Source organism: Carcharhinus amblyrhynchos, chromosome 19 (genome assembly GCF_965287045.1).
Source record: "Carcharhinus amblyrhynchos chromosome 19, sCarAmb.v2.hapA, whole genome shotgun sequence".
Taxonomy (NCBI): Eukaryota; Metazoa; Chordata; class Chondrichthyes; order Carcharhiniformes; family Carcharhinidae; genus Carcharhinus; species Carcharhinus amblyrhynchos.
In genome coordinates, this window is record NC_137342.1 from 19,889,303 (window position 1) to 19,914,127 (window position 24,825).

The following is a 24,825-nucleotide window of genomic DNA, read 5'->3' on the forward strand; positions in this document are numbered from 1 at the left end:
GCTGGCCCTTTCCCCTTCGTTTGAAAAGAGGATTTTTTTTTAAAGCACAAAAGGTAAAATAAGAGGGAAAAGCTGCCATGATATAGCCAGGGTCAGGAAGAATGTATGAGAATAACATCAATTACCACTGTAATTATAAAGAAAACAGAATTGGCTGACACTGTGTAGTGTTCTCAGATGATGCACTTTGATATAATTGGTCTCTACTTAAGTAATTTGCAGCTTGTAAAGTGGTGACAGCCATAAACAATATAATTAGATTGAAAGACAAATGAATCATTTTCTAGACTAATTATCATGTTAATCTCGTTTTAAGATGCAGACCGTTGAGATTTCGTACTCTGTCATTGTAAAGGTGTGAAAGGCCTCATGCTAATTACACATTTTTTTAACCCAGAAGGATGATGCTACTGAGTGCACTCAGGACAGGAGTGGGCATCTGTACCGCTCACCCTCCATTCACCTGACGAAGGGACAAACCCCGAAAGCTTGTGAGTTTACTATCAAATAAATCAGTTGGACTTAAACCTGACGTTGTCAGACTTTTTATTGTGTTTACCCCAGTCCAACACCGGCATCTCCACATCATGCCCGCTCACCCTTCACAGGGATCTGAACTTTTAAACTGTGCTGGGTAGAAACAGCAGAAAGAGTAGAGCCAACCACAAAAACAACTTTCCTCTTATAATCTAACAAATAAAATCAAGGGTCAACTATTACTTCAGAAATGTATTCATGCTGTCAATGCTAAAACCACATCAGCGTGAAACCCAGGGTTCTCTGGGTGAGTTTTAAACCTCTTTAATTCTGAAGTTGTACCCGTGTCAAACTGCCCACCAGACTCAGGCAGTGTAATGATTGATGAAGTTCGTAATGTGCAGGGATGCAGATATTCAGCTTATTCCCCTTTTATTCTTGGTAAATTTCCACATGAATATATTTAATAAGGAAATAGATAGATTTTTATTCTCTAATGGCATCCAGGGCTATGGGGAGAGTGGGGGAGTATGGTGCCGAGATAGAGGATCAGCCATGATCGCACTGAATGGCGAACAGGGCAAATGGCCTATTTCTGCTCCTATTTTCTGTGTAAAAATGACAATATTAATGTTTGAACACCAGTCTAGGGAGTTTTGGGGGGGGGAGATGGTTAATTTTCACCATATACTTTAAGCATTAAAGAGCCTCTGAGGTGACAGGAGGTGATGGCCCAGTGGCATCATCGCTAGACTATTAATCCAGAAACTCAGCTAATGTTCTGAGGACTCGGATTCGAATCCTGCCTCCGCACATGGTGGAATTTGAATTCAATAAAAATACCTGGAATTAAAAATCTACAGATGACCATGAAACCATTGTCAGCAAAACCCATCTGGTTCCATTAGAGAAGGAAATCTGCCATCTTTACCTGGTCTGGCCCACATTTAACTCCACAGCCACAGCAATGTGGTTGACTCTCAACTGCTCTCAGGCAAGTAGGGATGGGCAATACATGCTGGCCAGCCAGCCACGCCCATGTCCCATGAATGAATTTGAAAAGGTGGTCAAGATGGGGTTTTGACCTACAGTGGCTGGTACAGGAGCTCAGCAGAAGACCCAGGATAAAGAGCAGGACCTTGATACCATAGATGCCCCAAATGAACTTCATCATATCACAGGGAATAGGGACTCCATGTGTGGCAACTCTCGTTTTCCAGGCATCAATAGTATTCCCTGTGAAAGGAAAAGTACATAAGATGCTAACCGCCCAGAAGAATGCAAATAGGTCGATGATGAAGTGAGGGGGTGGGGACTCCAAGCCAGGCAAATAAGTTGGGCCCTCAAAGACGCAAATTTTTTCAAATATTTCCCTTGCCAGCCCTCTTTGTAAAGAGGACCAGCAGAGTCTGTTGGGGGGAATACCAAGCACAATCCCTAGACAGCAGCAGGGAGCCAGATCCAGGTATGCATTTAAGATGCTTCCATTGTCACGGACACCAAGTCGGCCTCCCACAGATTGCACATCAATAGGTTATACCAGCATTAAAGAACACTGGAAGACACAATCGCTGATAACCTCCAACCCTCTCCGTGGCTGGGATTTGCCAGTGCAGCTGCAGTGAATACTGAGCACCAAATTTTCTATTCTCACTGGCAGTGGAGCTGGAATGATTGTTATCAGAGAATCCCACCCAATATAGCTGCTGGGACTATGGCTCTGCAAACTTGGGGACCACAGCAGGCGAGAAATGAATTTCCAGATGATGTGGTAGCTGTTACTCTTACGAGACTGGAAATAAAGGACAAAGTTGGACAGAGGAAAGGGACCTTCATTTTGCATCTGATCTACACTGCGCTTGGTGCAGAAGTGTTTTGTATTGATAGTGAGAGCAAAAGAGCAGAAATAATGCATTCTCTGACACAAAACCCACTAAAACACTTTCCAAAACATCCAAGCATCTTTCAACTCTGTTATGTTGCCATTTTTTAAGTAACTGATACAACTAAAAGGGTTTTGTATTCCACCTCATAAAAATTTTAATCCACATTTTGACAATTGAAAGGTTCCCTTTGGAGGAAACAGTGACACATTGAGCATATTCAGGAAGTGACTGAGTGTGTCTGTGACCAGGTCGGTCCATAAATCTTAGCATCTATCAGCCACATGGACAGCTAGAAGCATTGAGAAACACATTAGCTTGAAGAAAGTCAAATAAAAGAGACTAAAAGTTCAATGCAGAGAAAAGAAGGGACGGAAACAGCACTTCTATAACTCCTGCTCATCCTTTATTTTGCACCTTCAACTTTACTGGGAACACTGTTACCTCAAACAGGACAGCATTTGATTTATGGCCATAAGCCAGTCTTAAAGACATGGTGGAACATATAATGCTGATACTTGGTTTTGTTATGAAATGAAGTGCCACAATATCAAGATGTAGTTAACTGGAGCTGGAATAAGCAACGCTCTTTAATGAAAGGGACTTATTTTGATGTATCGCGCTCCGAAATCTAATCCAACTGCTTAAATGATTCTGGAATCTGTATCTCACTTCGTGATGATCAGATGGAGTCCTCGTGTTTTGCTGATGTTGATGACTCTGGGGCACCAACACAGTAAGCCAATCACAAAAACTGTCAGGAAGTTAATCACAGAAACAGAGAATCCTAGTGAACCATTAGTTTATCACCCACACTGTTTATCTCCCCAACCCTTGGCTTGGGTTTACAAAGTCGCGCAAATAAAATTGCTTTTGTCTGCTGTTTTAATAAAATTAATAAATTTGAAATTTAATAAAATTTCAAAATCAAGGGGTGGCACAGTGGTCTCGCAGCACCAGGGATCTGGGTTCAATTCCTGGCTTGGTTAACTGTCTACGTGGAGTCTGCACATTCTCCCCATGTCTACCTCCAGGCGCTCTGGTTTCCTCCCACAGTCCAAAGATGTTAGGTGGATTGGCCGTGCTAAATTACCCTTTAGTGTCAGGGGGACCAGATAGGGTAAATGCATGGGGTTATGAGGATAGGGCCTGGGTGGGATTGTGATCGGTGTAGACTTGATGGGCCGAATGGCCTCCTTCTGCATTGCAGGGATTCTATGATTCTATTCTATCGATGATGCTAAGTCCCTAATCTAAATTGGCGGTTTAATTTTCTTGTCCCTTAGGATAAGAATTGGCCCTGAAGCTGAAACATCATTCACAGAAAGACTGCAATCCTGAGGCCGACCATCTCCAGTAACTGAACTGGAATGAATGATTTAAACTGGCCAATTAAGTGCATCAAATTACAGGTAGCGACTGCAGGAGCTGCTTCACTGATTTATAGAAAGTGTTAGCTCCGCTGATGATTCCTTTTAATACCTAACCATCTTAAAATGGAAGAAAACACAAAATGGAGAATAGCTTCATTACAAGAGTACAATTTATTTTGTTAAACGTTAGGCAAATTGTATTTCAGAACTAAGCTATTAAAATTAAAGCCTGAATTTTCAGCAATTGAATATACATGACTTAAATTTCAGCCTCATGAATTATTTTTATTCGGATATCCTGGAGGCGTGACAGAGAAGTTAATTAAGTACACCGGAGATTTGTTGGGAAGTGCTTTCAATGTCCATCCATTTTTTGGAGTGCTTTTGAGATGTGATCTTTACGGATATTGGGAGGGATTTTCCTCCCCCTTTGGGGGCTGTTTTGCGGCAGCCAGAGGCAGTGCTCCACACACTGGCAGCGTGGATTCCCACAGAACGTACTCCTCTCCACCGGGAAACCCACGCAGGGGGTGTGACAACAGCCGGACCGTAGGATTCTGCCGGTGTGAACAGCAGCAAGATTCCGGCGACAGAGAAATAGGCCGGAATTATACCGCCCCGCCCACCACAGGGATCGAAACGGGTAAGGGGCAGACAATAGGAAGGTGCGTTAACCTGGGGTGGGATTTTACGGTTTCGGGCCGAGCAAGGCCAGGAAATCCCACCCATAGAGTTTTACAGCATGAGAAAAGACCATTCGGCCCATCATGCACCTCCCTGTTCTAATCTCATTTGTCCGTACTTGGATCCATAGCCTTGAATGCTACAGCGTTTCAAGTGGTCATCCAAATGCTTCTTAAATGGTGAGGGTTCCTGCCTCTACCACTCTTTCAGGCAGAGTTCCAGATTTCCACCATCTTCTGGGTGAAAAAGCCTTTCCTCAAATCCCCTCTAAATGTCCTGTCTCTTCCCTTAAATCTGAGTCCCCAGTTATTGATCCCTTTACTAAAGGGATCTTCCTCTCTACATCCTTCATGATTCTGTACACGTCGATCAGGTCCACCCTCAACCCTCTCTGCTCTAAGGAAAACAACCCCAGCCTATCTTTCTATGTCCGTTAACCATACCAAGCAGCTAAAATAATTTGACCCTCATTTCAGTGTGGAGAGGCAGGGAGTGATTTAGGGATTAGGCGTGAACAAAAAAACATGGTTTGTGGTTGTACAAACAATACAAACTATTAGCAAAAAGACAGGAAATACTGTAGAGCTGAACTAATTGTTCAGGGGACCAGTTCATGCCAATATGGTACTACAGCCAGCCATTGGGTCAGGTCAGTCACCCTATACATTGACCGATTCTCTGGTGCCACTTGTCCATTTTGTGAGTGATACAGCCCTGGCCCAGGTCAGATCGGAGTTTAGATTCACATTAAGCTGAAATAAGCATCCCTTTTTCCCCTCTCATTCCTGGTGGAGTAAAATCACTCACCTTGCTCACAGTTCTTGCCGCCAAATCGCAAAGGACATTCACAACTGTACGTATTCCATTTGTTCACACACAGTCCGCCATTTTGACATATGTTTACATCACAGAAGTTCTTCTTAGCTGCACATCCTGCAGATGAGAAAAAGAATTGGTGCTTACAATCGTTCTTTCAGCTCCGCCAATAACTCCATTCTGCCTGGACTTTCCCTGTTACTTGGTACCCATCTATTTCTCCTCTTTCCAATGTGGAAGAGCTCTGTATACACAAGGTTCCCCCCAAACATTTACAGGAAATGACCGTGTTTTTATCCCAGCAATAACAGAAGAGTAAATCTGTGGCAAGAGACATGGGATGGCAATCCGGAAGCTTGTCTACGGTGGGAGGGGAGGGAGAGATCCCATTGTCTGTCCTTTATCCATGGCGACTAACACTCAAATTCCATGCAAAAACACCTGTTATTCACTGCCACCAAACACACACTTCTACGCCAGGCAATGTTTGAGAGAAAAATCATAGATCATTGAATCCTACAGTGCAGTTGGAGGCCATTCGGCCCATCGAGTCTTCACCAATCACAATCCCATCCGGGTCCTATCCCCATGCATTTACCCTAGCAAGTCCCCCTGACACTAAGGAGCAATTTAGATGGCCAATCCACCTAACCCTCACACCTTTGGAACATGGAAGGAAACCGGAGGACCCGAAGGAAACTCGTGTAGAGAATGTGCAAACTCCACACAGATAGTGGCCCAAGTTGGAAATTGTCCCTGGCACTGTGAGGCAGCAGTGCTACCCACTGTGCTACCATGCTGCCCCATATTAACCAAGTTTTCTTCTCCTCAACTAGTTCTTCCTTGAGCTCAACAGCTCAGCTAATATATTCATTTCCCACCTTGCTGTTCTATGATGACTATTATTAAAATATTCTGAAGTGTTGACACGCAAAAAAACGCAAGAGCTTTCTAAAGCACTGAAATAGTCATTTGGCCAAACCTGCCTCTCTAGTGGTTTCAGATCCAATCAAGTCATCATATCCCTCAACTTTCTCTTCAAAAATACTTGGACTTGCCTCTTTAATCTAGTTACACTATTCCATTCAAAGCCCCTACCTTGGATCTTATTCCACAAGTTAATAATCCTGGAGGTGAAAGACCATTCCTCCTGATATTTCCTCCTCTAATATTTGAATTTATAACTTGTGTTCACTGTTAATTGAACCCTACTTGCTGACAATCAAAGCTATCGCTTAGGATGTCCAAATTGCATTAATAAACTAAAAATTCAAATTACGCACGCACGATAAAAATAAAATGAATGACAAGCCTTTGCTTTTCATCCAAATAATTAGACAACAAGCTACCTAAAAGTCTCCGTTAGAATGATATCAGTCATGCAACAGCATGTTACCAGTTGGATGTGTTTCTCCTCACCAGTTACGATTTCACACTGAGGCAGGGGTAATTTTGCAGAGTGCAAGTTCTAATTACTTACCTGCAAGTGTACCATTATTGGCTATGAAACTAGCCATATCAAGTTGCTTGTTGTCAATAGTCAAGTTTCTCATACATCCCACAAACTCACGATTGCGCACTGGGAAGTCTTCAGGTAGATTGGGGACACCTCCAAGCAGTAAAGGGCCAGTCAAATCTAAAGACCTGAAGAAGGCCAACAGATAATGTTATCCTCAACACAAACTCTTCATAGTACGAAGTCTCACAACACCAGGCTAAAGTCCAACAGGTTTATTTGGAGTCATGAGCTTTCAGAGCGCTGCTCCTTCATCAGGTGCACTCAACCGATGAAGGAGCAGGGGTCTGGAAGCTTGTGACTCTAAATAAACCTGTTGGACTTTATCCTGGTGTTGTGAGACTTCTTACTGTCTCCATTCCAGTCCAATGGCGGCTTCTCAATATCAGGACAAACTCTTCATGTCAGTCCCTGGGGTGGGTACTGGGGAAAGAGGATGGAGAGCATAAACAATGTAAAGAGTTCAAAAATACAGGTAGTCATTTCATCAGAATGATAGCTAAAGTTCTTTCAATGATGCACAATGGCAGTAACCGAATGGTCATCGGGGAAGGACAGGGGCACTTTTGGATCTGATGTTCCGTAAGTCGGAAAGCTGGCTGTCCTTCACATCTGAAGAATGGGGACCTGAGTGAACTGGTGAAGTGTCCTCCCTTCTTGCTGAACCATAACTCAACAAGAATCATTACATGCAAGAGAGAAACTTATCAAAAAGGGTTAAGAAAATTATGCTCACATTCTTATACTCCCTGATAATAATTTTTAACATGTGAATTGCATGGGTAAGGGTTTGTTCATCAAGTTAACTGAAGCAGAATATTAACATTTGTCCTTAGTTTTTAAAGAAGATATAAATTATATAGGGAAGGTGGTGGTATTATGGCTAGACTATTAATCCAGAAACTCAGCTAATGTTCTGTGGACCCAGGTTCAAATCCCGTCTTGGCAGGTGATGGAATTTAAATTCAATAAAAAATATCTGGAATTAAGAATCTACTGGTGACCATGAAACTATTGTCAATTGTTGGAAAAACCCATCTGGTTCACTAACGTCCTTTATGGAAGGAAATCTGCCGTCCTTACCTGGTCTGACCGACATGTGACTCCAGAGACACAGCAATGTGACTGACGCTAAATTGCCCTGTTAAAATTTTTGATCTTTTAAAAACAAAAATCTAAAAAACAGGGGACGGAGGTGGGATCTGCAGACTCAGGTTGTACACCATGGGCGAGATTTCCCAGCTGCACTCGTGCCAAGACCGGAAGTGCCCGCCCGCACGGTCTGCCGAATTTTTTTGTCCCATTTGTTACAGTTCCCATGGCGGGTGGGATGGGAAAATTCAACCCTAGGTCTTCAAGCTGTTACCATGATTAGATTTCAACGTTTCAGAAAGGGAGTAGACAAACAGATATTCAATGCTGCTCCATAGAGGGGAGGAGGGGGGTCAGAAATAGAGTCACCAGGGTTCGGCCTTACATCTCTTTGTGTGTAGTTAGTTATACAGCATCACTGACAGAACTGGGAACAGGTCTCCAGCCCAGTGACAGGTATTGACACAGCAAACCATTGACGGATGAATTGATCATGGACAGATGAATTTTAATTCTTCTTCTAAATTAATTTCTACTAGGCAGCGTCATTTGTAATGTTAACCAAAATGGTGCATTTTTCTTTGAATAAGCCTGACAAATTTGTATGAGACCAAATTGATGAAACGTTTATGAAGAAGTAAATTAACTGATCTTACTTCTTTGATCCGGTCTGCGTTCCCTGAGCAGCACATGAATAGTTTCCAATACGGCTTCCAAATCGCACAGCTACGGCAGTATCACAATCATCAACAGTAACCACTGCAACCTTTTCCCCTGATGGCCCATGAGGAATACCTAATCTGCCAATATTGGGCTAAACCAAAGAAGAGAAGGGTTAATTTTCGCTGCGAGGCGAAAGGAGTCACATTATCATTTTAAAAAAATTATTCCTGACATATTTAGACGTGGAACAGAACAACATGGGATCCAGTGAACATGAGAATCATTTTACTTAAGTATCATAATGCATGTTTGGGCCTGCATTTCTCCATACAAATCTGGGCTTGCCAAAGAAGGTGCAACACACTGCAAGCGTTTTCCCAAGGACACATGGAGCAACATCCACTTTCCATCAGTTTACACCTGGAAACCACTGTCAATCAGCTCAAGAACGACATTAAGAGCAGACCTGGGCCCAAAGTGCTTTCTCCAACTTAGAAACAGGCACATGCATAATGACCCAGTGGGGAGGCGATGGCCTAGTGGTATTATTGTTAGACTATTAATCCAGAAACTCAGCTAATGTTCTGGGGACCCAGGTTCGAATCCTGCCATGGCAGCTAGTGGAATCTGAAGTCAATAAAAAAATCTGGAATATGACCATAAAACCATTGTTGATTGTCAGAAAAGCCCATCTGGTTCACTAGTGTCCTTTAGGGAAGGAAATCTGCTCTCCTTAGCTGGTCTGACTTACATTTGACTGTAAAGCCAGAGCAATGCAATTGATTCTCAACTGTCCTTCAAGGACAACTAGGGTTGGGCACTAAATGCTGGTCAGCCAATGACGCCCACGTCCCACGAATGAATAAAAAAAAACAGCAGAACCATAAACTATCAAACCCACTGCAGCATTTTGTTTTCCAAATACATTAACAAGGAATGACTATGTTCTCTTAATTTTGTTTTGGTCCACCTTTGCAGAATTCTAAAATGCTCCCAATTCTAAGGTTTACCATTTTTAGAGCAACTTTATATGCCTTTTCCTATGATTTGCTGCAATCACAGATTTATTTTGTTAGCCATGGTTGGAACATTTTCCTTGCTGGAGAAGATCAAATAACTGAAAGGGAAATTACAAGGCAATAGATCAAGGTAGCAATAAAAGTAATGATAATCAGAATTAGACAGGAAGGCACTAATAAGGCATTAATGTACTTTTATTGGAAACTATGTATTAGTTATTTAAATATTAGCCATTGTCTGTCCACTGTTATAACTTTTAATATAGTTTCCTGAACTACCGAAGGCAATTTTCTCCTTTGTTTTCTTTGTTTCCTTCTCTTTGTTTCGAATTAAGACCCAAGGGTGGGATTTTATGGTTTTGCTCAGGTGCGATGGTAAATTCCCACCTACGGACAACAGATTTCCATTCTGGGAACTTTGTCTGACCCGATTCTGGGGCAGACAAGGTGGTAGGATTTCGGCCCTAGTCTCTGATTGGATGATGTCACTTTCAAGCTGAAGATAAAATGTTGTTATATTATGATCATTCTTTCCTAAAGGTTGCTTTACAACAAGATTATTTAGTCCTTTTTTATGGCAAAATATTAGCAGGGTAAGCAGGGGATTAGAAGGGTAAATGCATGGGATTGTGGGGATGGAGCCTGGGTGGGATTGTTGTCGGTGCAGGCTCAATGGGTTGAGTGACCTCCTTCTGCACTGTACTGATCCTACATTCTAAAATAGCCCATTCCCTAAATGGCTCCTTAACGCACTGTTCCAGAAAATCAGGTAGACACATTCCAAGAATCAGCCCTCCACAGCATTAATAGTAATTAGGTTTACCAAGTGTGTATGTAGATTGAAGTCTTCCACAATTTCTATATTATCCTCGTTACACACACACCCCTGATTTGTACTGTGATATACATTACCATTGCTATTTGGTGGCCTACGTACAATTCCCAGCAACATTTTCTGCTCCTTATGGTTTCTTAGCTCTACTCAAACTGATTTTGCATTTTGACCTTCTGAACCAAGTTCATCTCAGTACAGCATTAATGCCCTCTTTAATTAACTGAGCTACCCCAACGTCTTTCCCACCTTCCTCCCCTTGCTGTGTGTGATTTACTCTTGGATATTCAGGTCCCACTTTTGGTTTCCTTGTCACCACGTCTAATGTGCAATAGCTATCAGGTCATACATATAAATTTCTATTTGTGCTGACAATTCATCTGTTTTATTGTGAGCGCTGCGGGTATTCAGATACAGAGCACTTCTTACAGAAACAATAAAAGCTGAATGCTCTGCCCTGTCTGCTGGCACATCTTCAATTTGCAATCACTGTGCCTTCCTGCCATACCCTGATTATCATTACTTTTATTGCTACCTTGATCTATTGCCTTGTAATTTCCCTTTCATTTATTTAATCTTCTCCGACACAATCCTTTCCCTTCTCCAGTTAGTTTAAAGTTCTCTCTACTTCCTCAGTTATAAGACTTGCCGGAACAGTGGCCCCAGCACAGTTCAAGTGAAGACCCTCCCAACGGTCGCGCTCCTACTTCCCTCAGTACTAGTGCCAATGCCCCAAGAAACGAAACCCACACCAATCTTTCAGCCACGCATTCATCTCTTTCATTTTATTTACCCTCAGCCAATTCGCACGTGGCTCAGGTAATAATACAAAGGTGATTACCTTTGAGGTTCTGCTTTCTCATTGAGCATCCAGCTCCTCAAACTCTGAGCAAAACCTCTTTCCTCATCTTACCTATGTTGTTGGAGAGTTGCAGTTGCAGGATTTTCTCAGAGAATTATCTCAGAGAAAAATCTCAGAGAATTATCGTGTTGAAACAGGTGACAAATAAAGAGAGGCCAGTGACCATAGAGGGATTTGAACACAAGAATGAGAATTTTAAAATAGAGGTGATGCACAACTGGGACGCAATCGATGTCAGTGAGCGCAGGGATACTAGTTGAACAGAATGCACACACATCCACACCCACACACATAATGTTCTGAGGAGCAAGAAAATAAAGTTCATTTTGAAGAGCTCTCATTTTTCCATGGAAGTATCCACTGCATCTCCACACCTCCCTCAGCCAGGGAGCATGAACACCAACACGAACTTATATGAAAAATTAACGTCCACTGTGTTGTTAGTGTATCTTTAAGAGATTACTTTTAAAATCATGTTATCGGCAGGTCTCACAGCCACAGCTCTCATTGTTGCTGGGCTCTCTGTACAACTCCTTTTATTGCTCCTTCAATGTTTTTTAAATGGGGTTTATTTTTATTCTGGATTGATTTATGACCCTGCATTATTAGGAGGAAGGTCGTGGGTTCTGGTCATTTTTTGTTTCCTTCCTAGGGAATTCAAGGTTTTATCTTCTATTTTTGGCTGGCAGCAGGGTTTAGTTTTAGAAGGGACATCAAATTGCAAAGGAGTGTCTCTATCTTTTTCTCTTTTGGAAGTTCTGCAGGTTTGCTGAAAGCAAGACTTCTTGCCTTTGTGCAGTAGAAAATCTGCTGTTGGTGGCTTGACCAATGTCTCTCCCTGGTGAACTGGGAAGCTGTTCTGATTTCAAACTGTTTTGAGTGCATCAAGAGAACTGCAGCATTCATCCAAAGGACTCAATTCCAGTATCACGTGAGTATTAGTCTTTGCTGTGTTAAACCTGTGGAAGGATTTTGTTTATGGGATTGGTTTGACTGTAACATCTTAGATATATTTGCTAAGAGTTATACATTAGTGTGGTTTTTTTTTGTTTGTAATTGATAAGAGTTTTGCTAATATTCTTACTATACGTTAACTATATTCATAAATAAACTTGATAAAAGCTTCTCACTGGGTCATTTGAATCATATCCCTGAGGTGAAACATATCAGACTTATCCCAGCCAAATTCAAGGTGCAAAACTTATGATCCAGGCAGACTTCATAAAACACTTTGAAGTTTCTTACCTGAACCATAACACCACCTTCTCAACTAAGAAAAGATGCAACATTGGCCAGTGGTGTTAAACTAAGCAACAGCTGCATTGGAGCAACTTCCCTTCCAGGTCACACATACTCCTGACTTGGAAATATATCACCATTTCATCATTGTTGCTAATTCAGAATCATGGAACGCCCTCCCTTAGCAGCACTGTGGGTGAACCTACATCACAGGGACTACAGCGGCTTAAGGAAGTGACTCACCAGCACCTTCTCAAGGGCAATTAAAATGGACAATTAATGCTGGTCGAGCCAGCGATGCCCACATCCTGTAAAGAATAAGCAAAACGAGACTCAAACCCACTCACCACTTGTTCCAAGAACCATCACCTCTGTACTCAGCCATGAGAGATTATGAAGTTCTCGTGCGATTGTACTTTGCACTAATTAGGAGCTGCTTGTTAGCTCTAACTGCATTGCAGTTTTCACAGGGTTAAAGATTGCAGATCAAAAATATTCCAGAGATGACATTTTCTGTATAGTTGAAAAATAAAGTCTGCACCATCCAATTCAAACTTCAGCCACAGCTGATTGTTTTAACAGTGTTACAAATATTCGTTTTTTTTTGAAACACGCGTTCAGTCCATATTCAGTTGTTAGCTAGATCGGATTTCCTTTCTTGCTCTGGAGTCAGCTCCTTTTATCCTGAAAACACTCAGACATCTAAAGTCTGAACAGGTTTATCCAAAATTGGTCTTTTTTGTTTTATGTGCCCCTGGATACTGGTAGTGCCATATGATGTTTATTCAGTCTGTGACATACTCAATCAAAGCCAAAACTTGTGGATGTCTCCATAGTGACAACGAGGCGTTAGGCCAATTGTTACACAACACCCGGCCTTGATAAACAGCCGGAGCCATGTCACTGCTTCAACAGTTCCATTTCCAGGTCAATGGTCCACCAGTCCCAATCATTCGTGATGCATGTTTAATGAGGTACATCCCCTAACAGCAGCAACTGCATACAGTAATGGAACAATTTTTTTCCCCATAATGAACGAACTAGAAACAACAGGAAAGGCAAAAACAACAACCATTTCATTGAATCATAGAATCTCTACAGTGCAGAAGGCCATTTGGCCCATTGAGTCTGTACTGACCACAATCCCACCTAGGCCTTATTCCCGTAACCCTACATATTTACCCCGCTAATCACCTGACACTAATGGGCAATTTAGCATGGCCAATCAACCTAACCCGCACATCTTTGGAGTGTGGGAGGAAACTAGAGCACCCAGAGAAACCCACACAGACACAGGGAGAACACGCAGACTCCACACTGACAGTGACCCGAGGCTGGAATTGAACCCGGGTCCCTGGTGCTGCAAGGCAGCAGTGCTAACCACTGTGCCACCGTGTCACCACCATTGTTCTCAGAAAGGAACAACTAAAAGGTGAAAGCACTCAGCAGGAAAGGCTGTGAGTGCCAAGGCTGAGTCAAAGCGAAAGGTTTGTTAAGGAATCTTCTGAAGGTCGGAAAGAGTCAAACAGAAAAGCTAAGCGGAGAATTTCAACAACAATGTGATGGAATGGAAGGCACCAGGAAGAAGTTTTCAGGGAAGATCTATGGCTGAGGAAGAAACGTGATATGGGATGGATGTACAAAACATTGTGCAGCAGACAGCACTAGTCACCATTCTGGATTGGTTGCAGTTTGTGAATAGTTTGAGGTAAGGAGACCAATGAGGCGAGAATTGGACAATCAATCTGACATGGTTAAACTGTGGATTAGGATCAACAGTGGGGAAGGTATAGGGGCATCAACTATCAGGTTGCAGAGGTGAAAAACTGAAGTCATGATAACAAGTCAGATGTGCTGTAAGAAGATCACTAACAAAATCTCAACCTTTCTTTTCTCCTGAAAACATTGCTTAAAATTTACCTCTTTGACCAAAGTTCTGGTTCCCTGCCCTAATACTGTGGCTCAGTGTTAAACTTTATGCATAGGCCACTCGATCCCTTGGGCCTGCTCCATCAATCAGTAAGGTCATGGCTGATGTAACTTCAGTCTTGCACTCCTGCCTACCCCTGATAACCCTTTATCCCCTCGGAGAATCTACTTATGCACCTAACCAGTACATCTATCTGACGGTGGGATGAACTGGAGCATCCAGAGGAAACTCATGCAGAGATAGGGAGAACATGTAGACTCCACAAAGACAATGACCCATGCTGGGAATCGAACCCAGGTCCCTGGTGCTGTGAGGCAGCAGTGCTAACCACTGTGCCACCGTTAAAATTTTCAGAAGTTACAATATCTGGCTGAATGGTTAAGACTGAATTAATATCGCCAGAAAACTGGGTAGGAGGTGGCTTTTTGATACAGATCCAATTTAGTCTTCCTCTCCTCTCTGATTGAAATGTTCCTGTTGTGTGTGGAAATTTGTAATTATTATTCTCACTGCAAGAACGTCAAATTACATCTTTCTGAGCCAGGGCTTGGAAATTGTTTTGCTTTCACTGAGAAAGAACTTTCAACTTGTTTCCACTAAATCTGTGTCTGTGAGTGCCATTGGAATACATCGGAACAGGAGCAGGCCAGTCAGTCTCTCAAACCTGTTCTCTGATTCAGTGAGATCACAGCTGCTCTATGACGCAACTCCACATACCTACCTTTCCCAAATGTCCCTGAAATCCTCCAGTCAAGGAAAGATTTAAGGAAAGATGTAAATGCATTCGTTGGAAGCAGTTCAGAGAAAGTAGACTTGTAGCAGGAAGGCGTGGGTTGTCTTACAAGAAAAGATTAAGCTTGTATCCACTGGAGTTTACAGAAGCAAGAGGTGACTTGATCAAAAACCTTTAAAGATCCTGAAGGGTCTTGACAAGGTGAATGTGGAAAGCATGTTTCCTCTTGTGGGAGAATCTAGAACTAGGAGTCACTCATTCAAAACAGGGGTGAGAATTATTTTTCTGTCAGAGTGTTGTGAGTCTCCCTTCCTCATACTTATAAATTCTAACAGGACTAAACAGGGTAGATGCAGGGAAAATGTTCCTAATGGTGGGGGAGTCCAGAACCAGTGGTCACAGTCTGAGGATACAGGGTAGACCTTTTAGAATAGAGATGAGGAGACAATTCTTCACCCAAAGAGCGGTGAGCCTGTGGAATTCATTACCACTGGAAATAGTTGATGTCAAAACATTGAATGTATTCAAGAGGTGGCTGGATATAGCATTTAGAGCAAACAGGATCAAAGGCTATGGGGAGAAAGTAGGATTAGGTTATTGAGTTGGATGCTCAGCCATGAATGTAATGAATGGCAGAGCAGGCTTGAAGGGCCAAATGGCCTCCTCCTGCTCCTATCTTCTATGTTTCTATAAAAGGCAGTTGAAGCAGAATCTTTGAATATTTTTAAGACTGAGGGAGATAGATTCCTCATGAACAAGGGGGTGAAAGGTTATTGGGGGTTGGTGGGAATGTAGAGTTGAGGTTATAATCAGATCAGCCATGATCTTATTGAATGGCAGAGCAGGCTGGAATGGCCGACTCCTGTTCCTACTCCATATGTCCATTTGTTAAAAAAAAATTAATATTGATAATTGATTTAACATCAGAACACAGGAACAAATTTTGACCACCTTCTCATGTATAATTGTTTCCATACATAATGTTGGAAAGGTCTAGCTCTAACATTTACACTACATCCCCATATCCTCCACTTCTCCACCAGCGGAAACCATTTCTATTTATCCTATCGGTTCCTATTAATATTTTTAAAAGTTGAACTAAATCACCCTTTAACCTTCAAATTCCAGGGAATACAATCCAATTCTTGTAATCTTGCTTCGTAATTTAACCTTTGGAATTGAAGTATCTTTCCAGTAAATCTCTCCAGCACAACTCTCTAAAGCCAAGAGATGTGGTGTCGAATGCGAACATAGGTGTGGGCTTTGCTTAGGTATAGCATTATTCTACTTACTTGTATTCCAGCCTGCTAGCTATAAAGGCCAGCATTCCATTAGCCTTTTGATTATTTTCTGTAGTGTCCATTGCATTTTAACGATTTGTGCGCTTGAATCCCCAGGTTTATATGGATCTCTACTCTTTGCACTTTTCAGCATTTGAAAGGTGCTCTGCTCTGTCCTTTTTAGGTCCATAGAGGATGACTTCACATGTGTCTAAATTGAAACCCATTTGCCACAGATTTGCCAATTCACTTGACTTATTAATCTCTGTAATTTTATATTTCCATCTACACTGCTTACACAGCCAACAAATGGTAACAAAGTATTATTGGCTAAAATCCAAAGTAAGTCTTCAATGAGTCCGGAGATGGCTGGTGAGCCTGATTCGGGATCTGCAGACTTCATGTCACAAAGGATGTCTGCTGCATCGAGGGTAGTGATTGTAGCCCAGTCCATCAGACAAACCATCCTCCCACCTATTGACTCCGTCTACATTTCTTGCTGCCTTGGAAAAACAGACAGCATAATCAAGGATCCCGGACATAATCTCTTCCACCTTCTTCCATTAGGAAGAAGATACACAAGTCTGAGATCATGCACCAACTGACACAAGAACAGCTTCCTCCCTGCTGCCACCAGACATGTGGCTGGACCTCCTTTATACTAAACTAATCTTTCTCTACCAATGACTGTAACACTACATTCTGTGCCCTCTCCTTTCCTTCTCCCCTATGAATTCTACGAACAATATGCTTTATATAGCACGCAGGAAACAATACTTTTCACTGTATCCCAACACGTGACAATAATAAATCAAATCAAATGGGCGGCATGGCGGTACAGTGGTTATCACTGCTGCCTCACAGCGCCAGGGACATGGCGTTCAATTCCCCGGCCTGGGATGACTGTCTGAGTGGAGTTTGCACATTCTCCCCATGTCTGCGTGGGTTTCCTCCAGGTGCTCTGGTTTCGTCCCACAGTCCAAAGGTGTGAGGGTTAGGTTGATTGGCCATGCTAAATTGACCCTAGTGTCAAAGGGGTTAGCAGAGTAAATATGGGGTTACGGGAACAGGGCCTGGGTGGGATTGTGGTCAGTGCAGACTCGGTGGGCCAAATGGTCTCCTTATGCACTGTAGAGATTCTACGGAAAGGAAAACACAAGAGGAACCAATTCTTCTTTCTCTCTAATCCACTTTCAAGTACCCGGCAATAACTAATTTCACTTAAATTGGCGCAGGTCAAGAGTTTGGGCACCTCTTGGCCTGCAACAATTAATGTTGAAATTTTCACAATAATGTCATTGCATTGTTAATGTAAGCCTATTTGTGAGAATAATAAATAAATAAACTTTAAAGTTCGGGCACTTGACTCCCAATCCCCAGCTAGCCCCTGGGACAGAGACAGAAAAATAACAGTGGAATGAAAGAGAAAAGGTAAGATAATTTAACAAGCTCCTCTATTGAAAACAGGAAAGGGAAATAAACTGTGACTGCAAGCGATATTGTTACCTGATACGCATGTGTACCTGGTTAGGAACAACATAGCAACGCTGGGCAATGCAACACAAAGGATTGTGCTGTTCTTCAGAGCAATTACAACAGAGTTCAAATGGAAATTACTATTGCTGAAATGTTCAAGACTTTTGTGTAGGTTAAGAAGTAAAATCACTGGGGCAAAAGTACAAATTCTGTACAATATGTGATAGTAGTGCTTTGTGCCACAGGGATATTTGAGTGATAATCAGTTATCAATATACTATCATAAACGTCATGCTGTACGATAATCTGCTTCATCCTGTCGGACATCGTGTTCCTGTCACATGAGAAAACAGAAGGGAATTTTTTTCACTCTTCTCACCTGACGATTCCAGTATGGTTAGGTCACATGGGATAGTGCACCAAACATGAAGAAATACTTTCATTAAAGTGTTGCTTTTGATGGATTAAATTCATAGTTTGAAGGAAATTCATCAATTCCTCAGTAAAATTCAAAAAAATCAGGTAACCCAACTCCAACCCACCCACATGGTTATATTGGAGGTGGTTTGCTCAGGTTGGAGAAGGTCCTCAGTCACCAATCAGCTCTCAGGAGATGTGACAATCAAAGATTTTAAGGAAGTTGTGAGTCTCCATTTCAATCCAAGGCTATCAGGAATCCTGATGAGAAAGGCTGGGACCACGCTTCTCACCAACACCCCTTGTGTGATTTCCCCCCCCATCTCCCACTTAAACCCTTACCCCAAGAACGTCCCACGCACTCCTCCAACGAATATTGGATTTGCATGACACCCACTCTCTGGTCACTTACCAGCCTGACAGAGAACAAACCCAATGGGGCAGACAGTTGGAGGGAAATTGGTTGAAAAAAATTACAAATGGGTCCTACTACCAGACTCCACTAGACAGACAAAAAACCCCACATTTCTTCATTGCCCTCCAAAAATATCTTCCCATTCCACTCTCCTCTTCCCAGATACAAATTATAAGACCCCAAGTAGCCATCACATTTGATTCCGATTTGTTCACTCCTCACGTGGGCACTGTGCCAGTCAAGAGAGAGCAATCCAGAATGAATCCCAACTCAGTTTCCTTCTCTTAGTCCAAAGTGTCTTAAGGAATAGCTCCATCACTACTGTACCTTTCAGATGTCCAAGTGCTAGCTGGAAGCACCTTCAGTCTTGTGAAGGAATTACTCCTTCAGCTGAAAGATCCAAAGAATGTATTCTACAGATTCAGGCCCAGCTGTTTGTGTGGGCTGGGCATAAGTCCTGTCTCTGCTCAGGCACTGTGCTTACATTTTTTAAATGAAAATGATCCCTCCCCATCCTCAACCCCACTTCACACATTTCCTGTGCCCCAGCCATGCCAACCTAAGTCAACCCATACCCCTCTATCCACACCCATGGTCTCTCATAACACCTAAGCCAACTCACGCAGCCAAATACACCTCCACTCATCATCCTTTTTCCTCACCCTCTCCATGAAAACTCACTTTGTATCCGTTGATGCTGTCTCCGACAGCTCTGACGCTTCCAAAGAGTTCATGAGTATGAAGTGCATAATCATTTTCAGCACTAACAATTTCAATGGGTGCCTTATCTCTCCCAAAGGTGTCCCAGAAACCTAGGCAAAGAGGTACCTTGTCTCCCCAAAGGGGTAGCCTAGCTATCTAAAAAGTCCATCAAATTCAGACTTATTAGTTCTGAGCATTCTGAGATTCATGCAGCTAGAGGTTTGATAATTGGAAGTCAGTGAAGGCCAGAACTAAATGATTTAAGTGATTTAAATGGCCAGTTGCCCATATGTGCATGAAACCTGGCCCAAACTCCAGTCTTACCCCCTACAAAGACGTGAAATGCCAGGTTGATGGACAGGGTTGAGAAATCATGCCCATTTCTGGGATTTTCACCACAACAGAGTGGCTTTTCATCATAGCAAAAGTCCAGGTACAGAGCACCTCAAATGGCTCCTGAAGGGCTCTCAGTGAAATAGCAACAATTTGGATTTTTATAGCACTTTAAGCTTCGCAGAACATTCCAAGACAGTTTAACACCAATCAAGATTTGGCACGGAGCTATGAAGGAGCTATCAGAGCGGATAACCAGAGGCTTGTCAAACAGGCAGATTTTAAGCAGCGTCTTAAAAGAGGAGTGAGAGAGTTAGAGAGCCAGAGACATTTACAATGGGAAATCCAGAGCTTAGGGCTCTGGAAACAACAACTCTGGCACAAGGTCCACACAAAACTGAAAAATGAATGCAGTGAAAGGGATAGGGAACAAATAAAGAAGTTAGGACTAAAATTCAAAGAAGCATGAAAATTAAATGAAAATAATGAGAACAGAACAGCACAAAGCCAAAGAGACTGGAAGGTGCAAGGAATTAAATAACAGCAAAAACCGAGAGAAAAACAAGAGTGAAATATGAAACCCTCACCTTTCGGCTTTTGAATATTAAGTGTAGGAAAAGTTTGCTTTTATAAAGCATCTTTCACATCCTTGGGATATTTAAAAGTAGAAGTGGGATTGTGACTGGTGCAGACTCGATGGGCCAAATGGCCTCCTTCTGCACTGCAGGATTCTATGATTTTTAAGTCATAGAATCCAGAGAACCTGCAACAATAACAATCCCAGCCAGGCTCTATCCCCCTAACCTCACCTACTTACCCTAGCTAGTCCCCCGACACTGAAGGGCAATTTAGCATGGCCAATTCACCTAACCAGCAGACCTTTGGACTGTGGGAGGAAACCAGAGCACCTTTCCACATGCCAGGTAATGATTTAGAGGTGCAGTCATGACTGATGTTATGAAAGCACTGTAGGAATTTGAACCAACTTTTAGCTTCCAAGCCTTACACCTCGGGGAGAATCAACACTGCACATGATACATGGGGCGCTCCAACGGTCATTATGTTGACCATATGCCCATCACTGCTTTGTTTCGTTACTCTCCCAGAAAGCACAACAGAATGAGGCCTTTTTTCTTAAAGGATAATGGATACATTCACCTCACCAGCACTTGTTGCTTTTAAAAACAATCTCCAGTTGTGGCAGTAAGTGTAAATCAATGCCCAACACACTACTGTAACCTACACATTTTGCTCTGGAATTTATTACACATTAACGTACATTTTCAGCTCCTTTTCTCTTTTGTGCACATTTGTTCAACACAAGATTTATGCAAGAGTCTCGAGAGACACCTCACATCATTCTAAAGTTACTGACACCGAAATGTAATTGTAAATCAATGTGATATATGCAGCTGTTGATGGTTGAAATAAGATATGCCCTGAGCATGTCTCAAACCATCATCCCATGGATCCTCTAGTTCAGTGCACAGGTCACTGTTTATCACAACAGACTTCACTTCTGGACACGACTGTGACTTTTTTCTGTGTTAAGAATACCAAGGATGCAGGTTGTATTTTAAACAGCGCAGCAGCTGTAGATGTAAAACAATGAAAACAAGTTTACCTAATGCAGCCCCAAAGGAGACCTCACCACTTTGAGGAATAAGAATTAGTCTGGGCCCAGATCAGGACCACATGAAATCAGGCCTCATGTTTGGGGTTAGCCACTGACACCTGTTGCACCTTCACAGGCAGCTCACCCCGTGAGGAGAATGCTTTTCAAATCATTGGTGGCGGACATCTGGGAGTGGGGACTGGTGGTGGTGGTGGTGACAACGACGACAGGGACAGGGACAAACGCTTTTTCTTGGAGTGCACAATGGGACAATCAGCAAAACTGTCTGGGGAGCACGGTGCCTGCACAGAAAGATTTCCTTTATTTCAAACTACTTTCCCACAGGGCTCGCGGAATGAAGCAAGCCTAATGTCAGCACACATTGGCCAAAGGTTTGCCCACCGCTAAATTGCTGCACTTTGCTCAGACAGACACACACAGACAGACAGGCGCACACAGACAGTGTATGATACCAGAGAGGATCATCAACAAACCAATATAGGATTCCGAGAGTCAATGAGTGGAATGTGACTTAATTCCCTGAATTCAGTGTTCAACGACTTCAACCTCACAACACAATGATTTATGGGCCATTAAGTCAAGTGTTTAGTGAACAGTGGGTAGACACGCAGTTGCCAGCATTGAATGAAGCAATGACAGAACCATTTTATATACCAGCATGGTGGCACGGTAGTTCCACTGCTACCTCAAAGTGTCAGGGAACCAGGTTTGATTCCAGTCTTGGGCGACTGTCAGTGTGCAGTTTTCATGTTCTCCCCTTGTCTTCATGGGTTTCCTCCCACAGTCCAAAATATGTAGATTAGGTGGATTGGCCATGCTAAATTCACAAGATTACGGGAATAGGGTAGAGGGGAGGGCCTAAGTAGGGTGCTCTTTCTGAGAGTCAGTGCAGACTCGATGGGCCGAATAGCCTCTTTCTGTACTATAGGGAGTCTACGGATCTATTTGAACATTTTACAGCAGAAATTGCTAGTAGCATCTGTCTGGAGACGTACAGAGGTACGGGGTGGAATTTAATGACCTCTTGGAGATTGGGTGGGGGGGGGGGTCATCTGATCTGGTGGATGAGCACAGACCCTGCCACCTTCTCAACTCCACTAAATCAAGCTCCAGATGGGGACAGTGGGATGGCTACTCCAGGACCATTTATGGACCTCACCTCACCGTCACTGGTATTCAACCAGCAGTGGGCAGTGACTTACGATCTGGAGAGGTTGCCTCGAAAATCGTATTGGGAGGCTGCCCGTGGTGGTAAGGGAGTGGTGATGGGCACGCTGCCTGATTCAGGAACCCGGCAGCAACATGGACAGGAACCACTGAAAGCCACCACTTGCTCCAGCCCTCCGTATCTTCATTCATTGGTGACCAATTCCCTATGATGCCCATCCCACCCACACTCAACTCAGTCTTGGGATCCATGGCTAATTCCTCCTACAGGTTCACGTGCGGTGCTGGCAGCGGTTACCACTCCCGACGGCACTGCCTGTACTGGGGAGTTGCTGGGGTTTGATTGGCCACCACTCGGAGGTAGGATTTGCACTTCACTGGGAGTGTTGATTGTTGAGAGGCCAGGCACTGCCCACTAAGTGCCTGGTTACCTCGTTGCTGCATAGCACCTACCAGACAGGGCTCTCACTGGTTCTCCAACCATTGGATAAGGCCCTTGTTGGACTCATTAAATTTGACCCAATGTTTCATGTTGATGACTTTTCACCCAGACAGTTGCGTTACTGGCCTGATGTCGGGGAGAGGAACTTGCAGTGGAAGGAGATGGATCCAGTTATTGTAGCCCAAATGGGTACCAATGCCATAGATAGAACTAGGAAAGTGGTTCTGCAGAGAGATATGAGGATCACTGCACTAGATTAAAAAGCAGAACCTTAAAGGTAATAATCTCTGGACTGGAGAAGGTTCAGTTAAATTGAAAGATTGAACACCTTTGTACAGAAAGGGACAGCGACAGAAAGCAGGAAGTTACAGGCCAGCTAGACTAATATCTGTCATAGGGAAAACGTTAGAAGCTATTTTTAAAGATGTTATAGCAAGGCACTTGGAAAAGTTCAAAGCAATCAGGCAGAGTCAAGATGGTTTTGTGAAAAGGAAATCATGTTTAACCAATTTATTGGGACTGTTTGAAGAAGTAACATAAACCATTGATAAACACTTCCATGTCACATCAAACCATCAATATTTAGTCAACAGCTGAATGCACTGACCAACTGTGCCTCAGAAACTGAGACATACTGTGGATAAAGGGGAACCAGTGGAAGTATCTTAATTAGATTTCCAGAAGGCATTTGATCAGGTGCCACATCAGAAGTTAGCAAAAGTAAAAGCTCATAGCTTAGTGGGTAACATTTTGGCGTAGATTTAAGATTGACTGGCTAACAGTAAACAGAGGATAGTATAAATAGATCTTTTTCTAGTTATCAGGATATGACAAGTGGTATAGGGATCAGTGCACAGGTCACAACCTTTTACAATGCATTTAAGTGACTTATGAAGGGACAGAAAGTGCGGTTGTCAAATTTGCTGACGACACAAAAATACGTAGGAAAGTAAACAGTGAAGAAAGATGTAAGGAGACTATAAAGGGAATTGGATAAGTTAAGTTGAGTGGGCAAAGACCTGGCAAAAGGGAAAGTGTGGAATTGTCCACTTTGGCAGGAAGAATAAAAGAGCATTTTATCTAAATGGTTGGTCAGTGGGGGAGGACAGTCAGGCTAAGTGGGAGACAGGTCAGTCGGTCCGTGTAAACTGAAGGGATCATTTGGAGGAGGACAGTTTGTACAGTGTTGAGGGGTAGGTGGGGGATGATTGAGAGTGGAGTCATTGGGCAAAAACAAGTAGGTTGGGGGGGGGGGTGAATCAGTTAGTCAGCAGGTGGGTGGAGGCCAAGGGTTTGGGGAGTTGGAAGTCAGGAATTGGTGGGGCAGTGGGGGATGGGGGTGGAGTGAATCCCATTGGGGTTTGGGGTGGGGGGGTGGTGTTGGAGGTGGAGTGAAACCCGTTGGGGTTTGGGGTGGGGGCTTGTCAGTACTACAGTTGCACAGGAGTTAGAAGTGGTTTTAATTGTTTTACCTTTTGTTGGGTAACTATCACCCCAAGACAGATGGAACCACACAAAGTTAGAATTTAAATTGTACTGTCAGATGGTGCACGGCATTTGACCAGTGAATGTTTGAACTTGCTGGACCATCCTGACCCGGGTGCTTTTTACAGGAGGGTAGTGGGGGTACATGGGCTCCCTAGAAAATCTTTGGAGAAACCCACCCCCTCACCCAACAATGACATCCGGAATCTTGGAGGTTACAGGCTATTATGTCTCTTCTGTATACTGGCTGACTTGCAGATTCTTTCTAGCATTTCCTACCTTTCAGATTTCCCGCATCTGCAGCACTTTAGTCCTGGCAATTTATTCCATGAATTGGATGAAATTATAGCACT

The 24,825-nt window shown here is 43.0% G+C and overlaps 1 protein-coding gene across 6 annotated transcripts in view; it reads right to left on the bottom strand.

Moving 5' to 3' along the window:
- Window positions 1–24,825, bottom strand: part of celsr1a (cadherin EGF LAG seven-pass G-type receptor 1a) — a 312,332-nt gene that overhangs the window by 75,541 nt on the left and 211,966 nt on the right. For all 6 annotated transcript variants that reach the window (XM_080207361.1, XM_080207358.1, XM_080207360.1 and 3 more), the window contains exons 7-9: window positions 8,498–8,655; window positions 6,714–6,877; window positions 5,225–5,350 (exon numbers count right to left, since the gene is read on the bottom strand). In XM_080207361.1, the coding sequence (XP_080063487.1) occupies window positions 5,225–5,350; window positions 6,714–6,877; window positions 8,498–8,655 (448 nt within the window). The remainder of the gene's footprint in view (window positions 1–5,224; window positions 5,351–6,713; window positions 6,878–8,497; window positions 8,656–24,825) is intronic.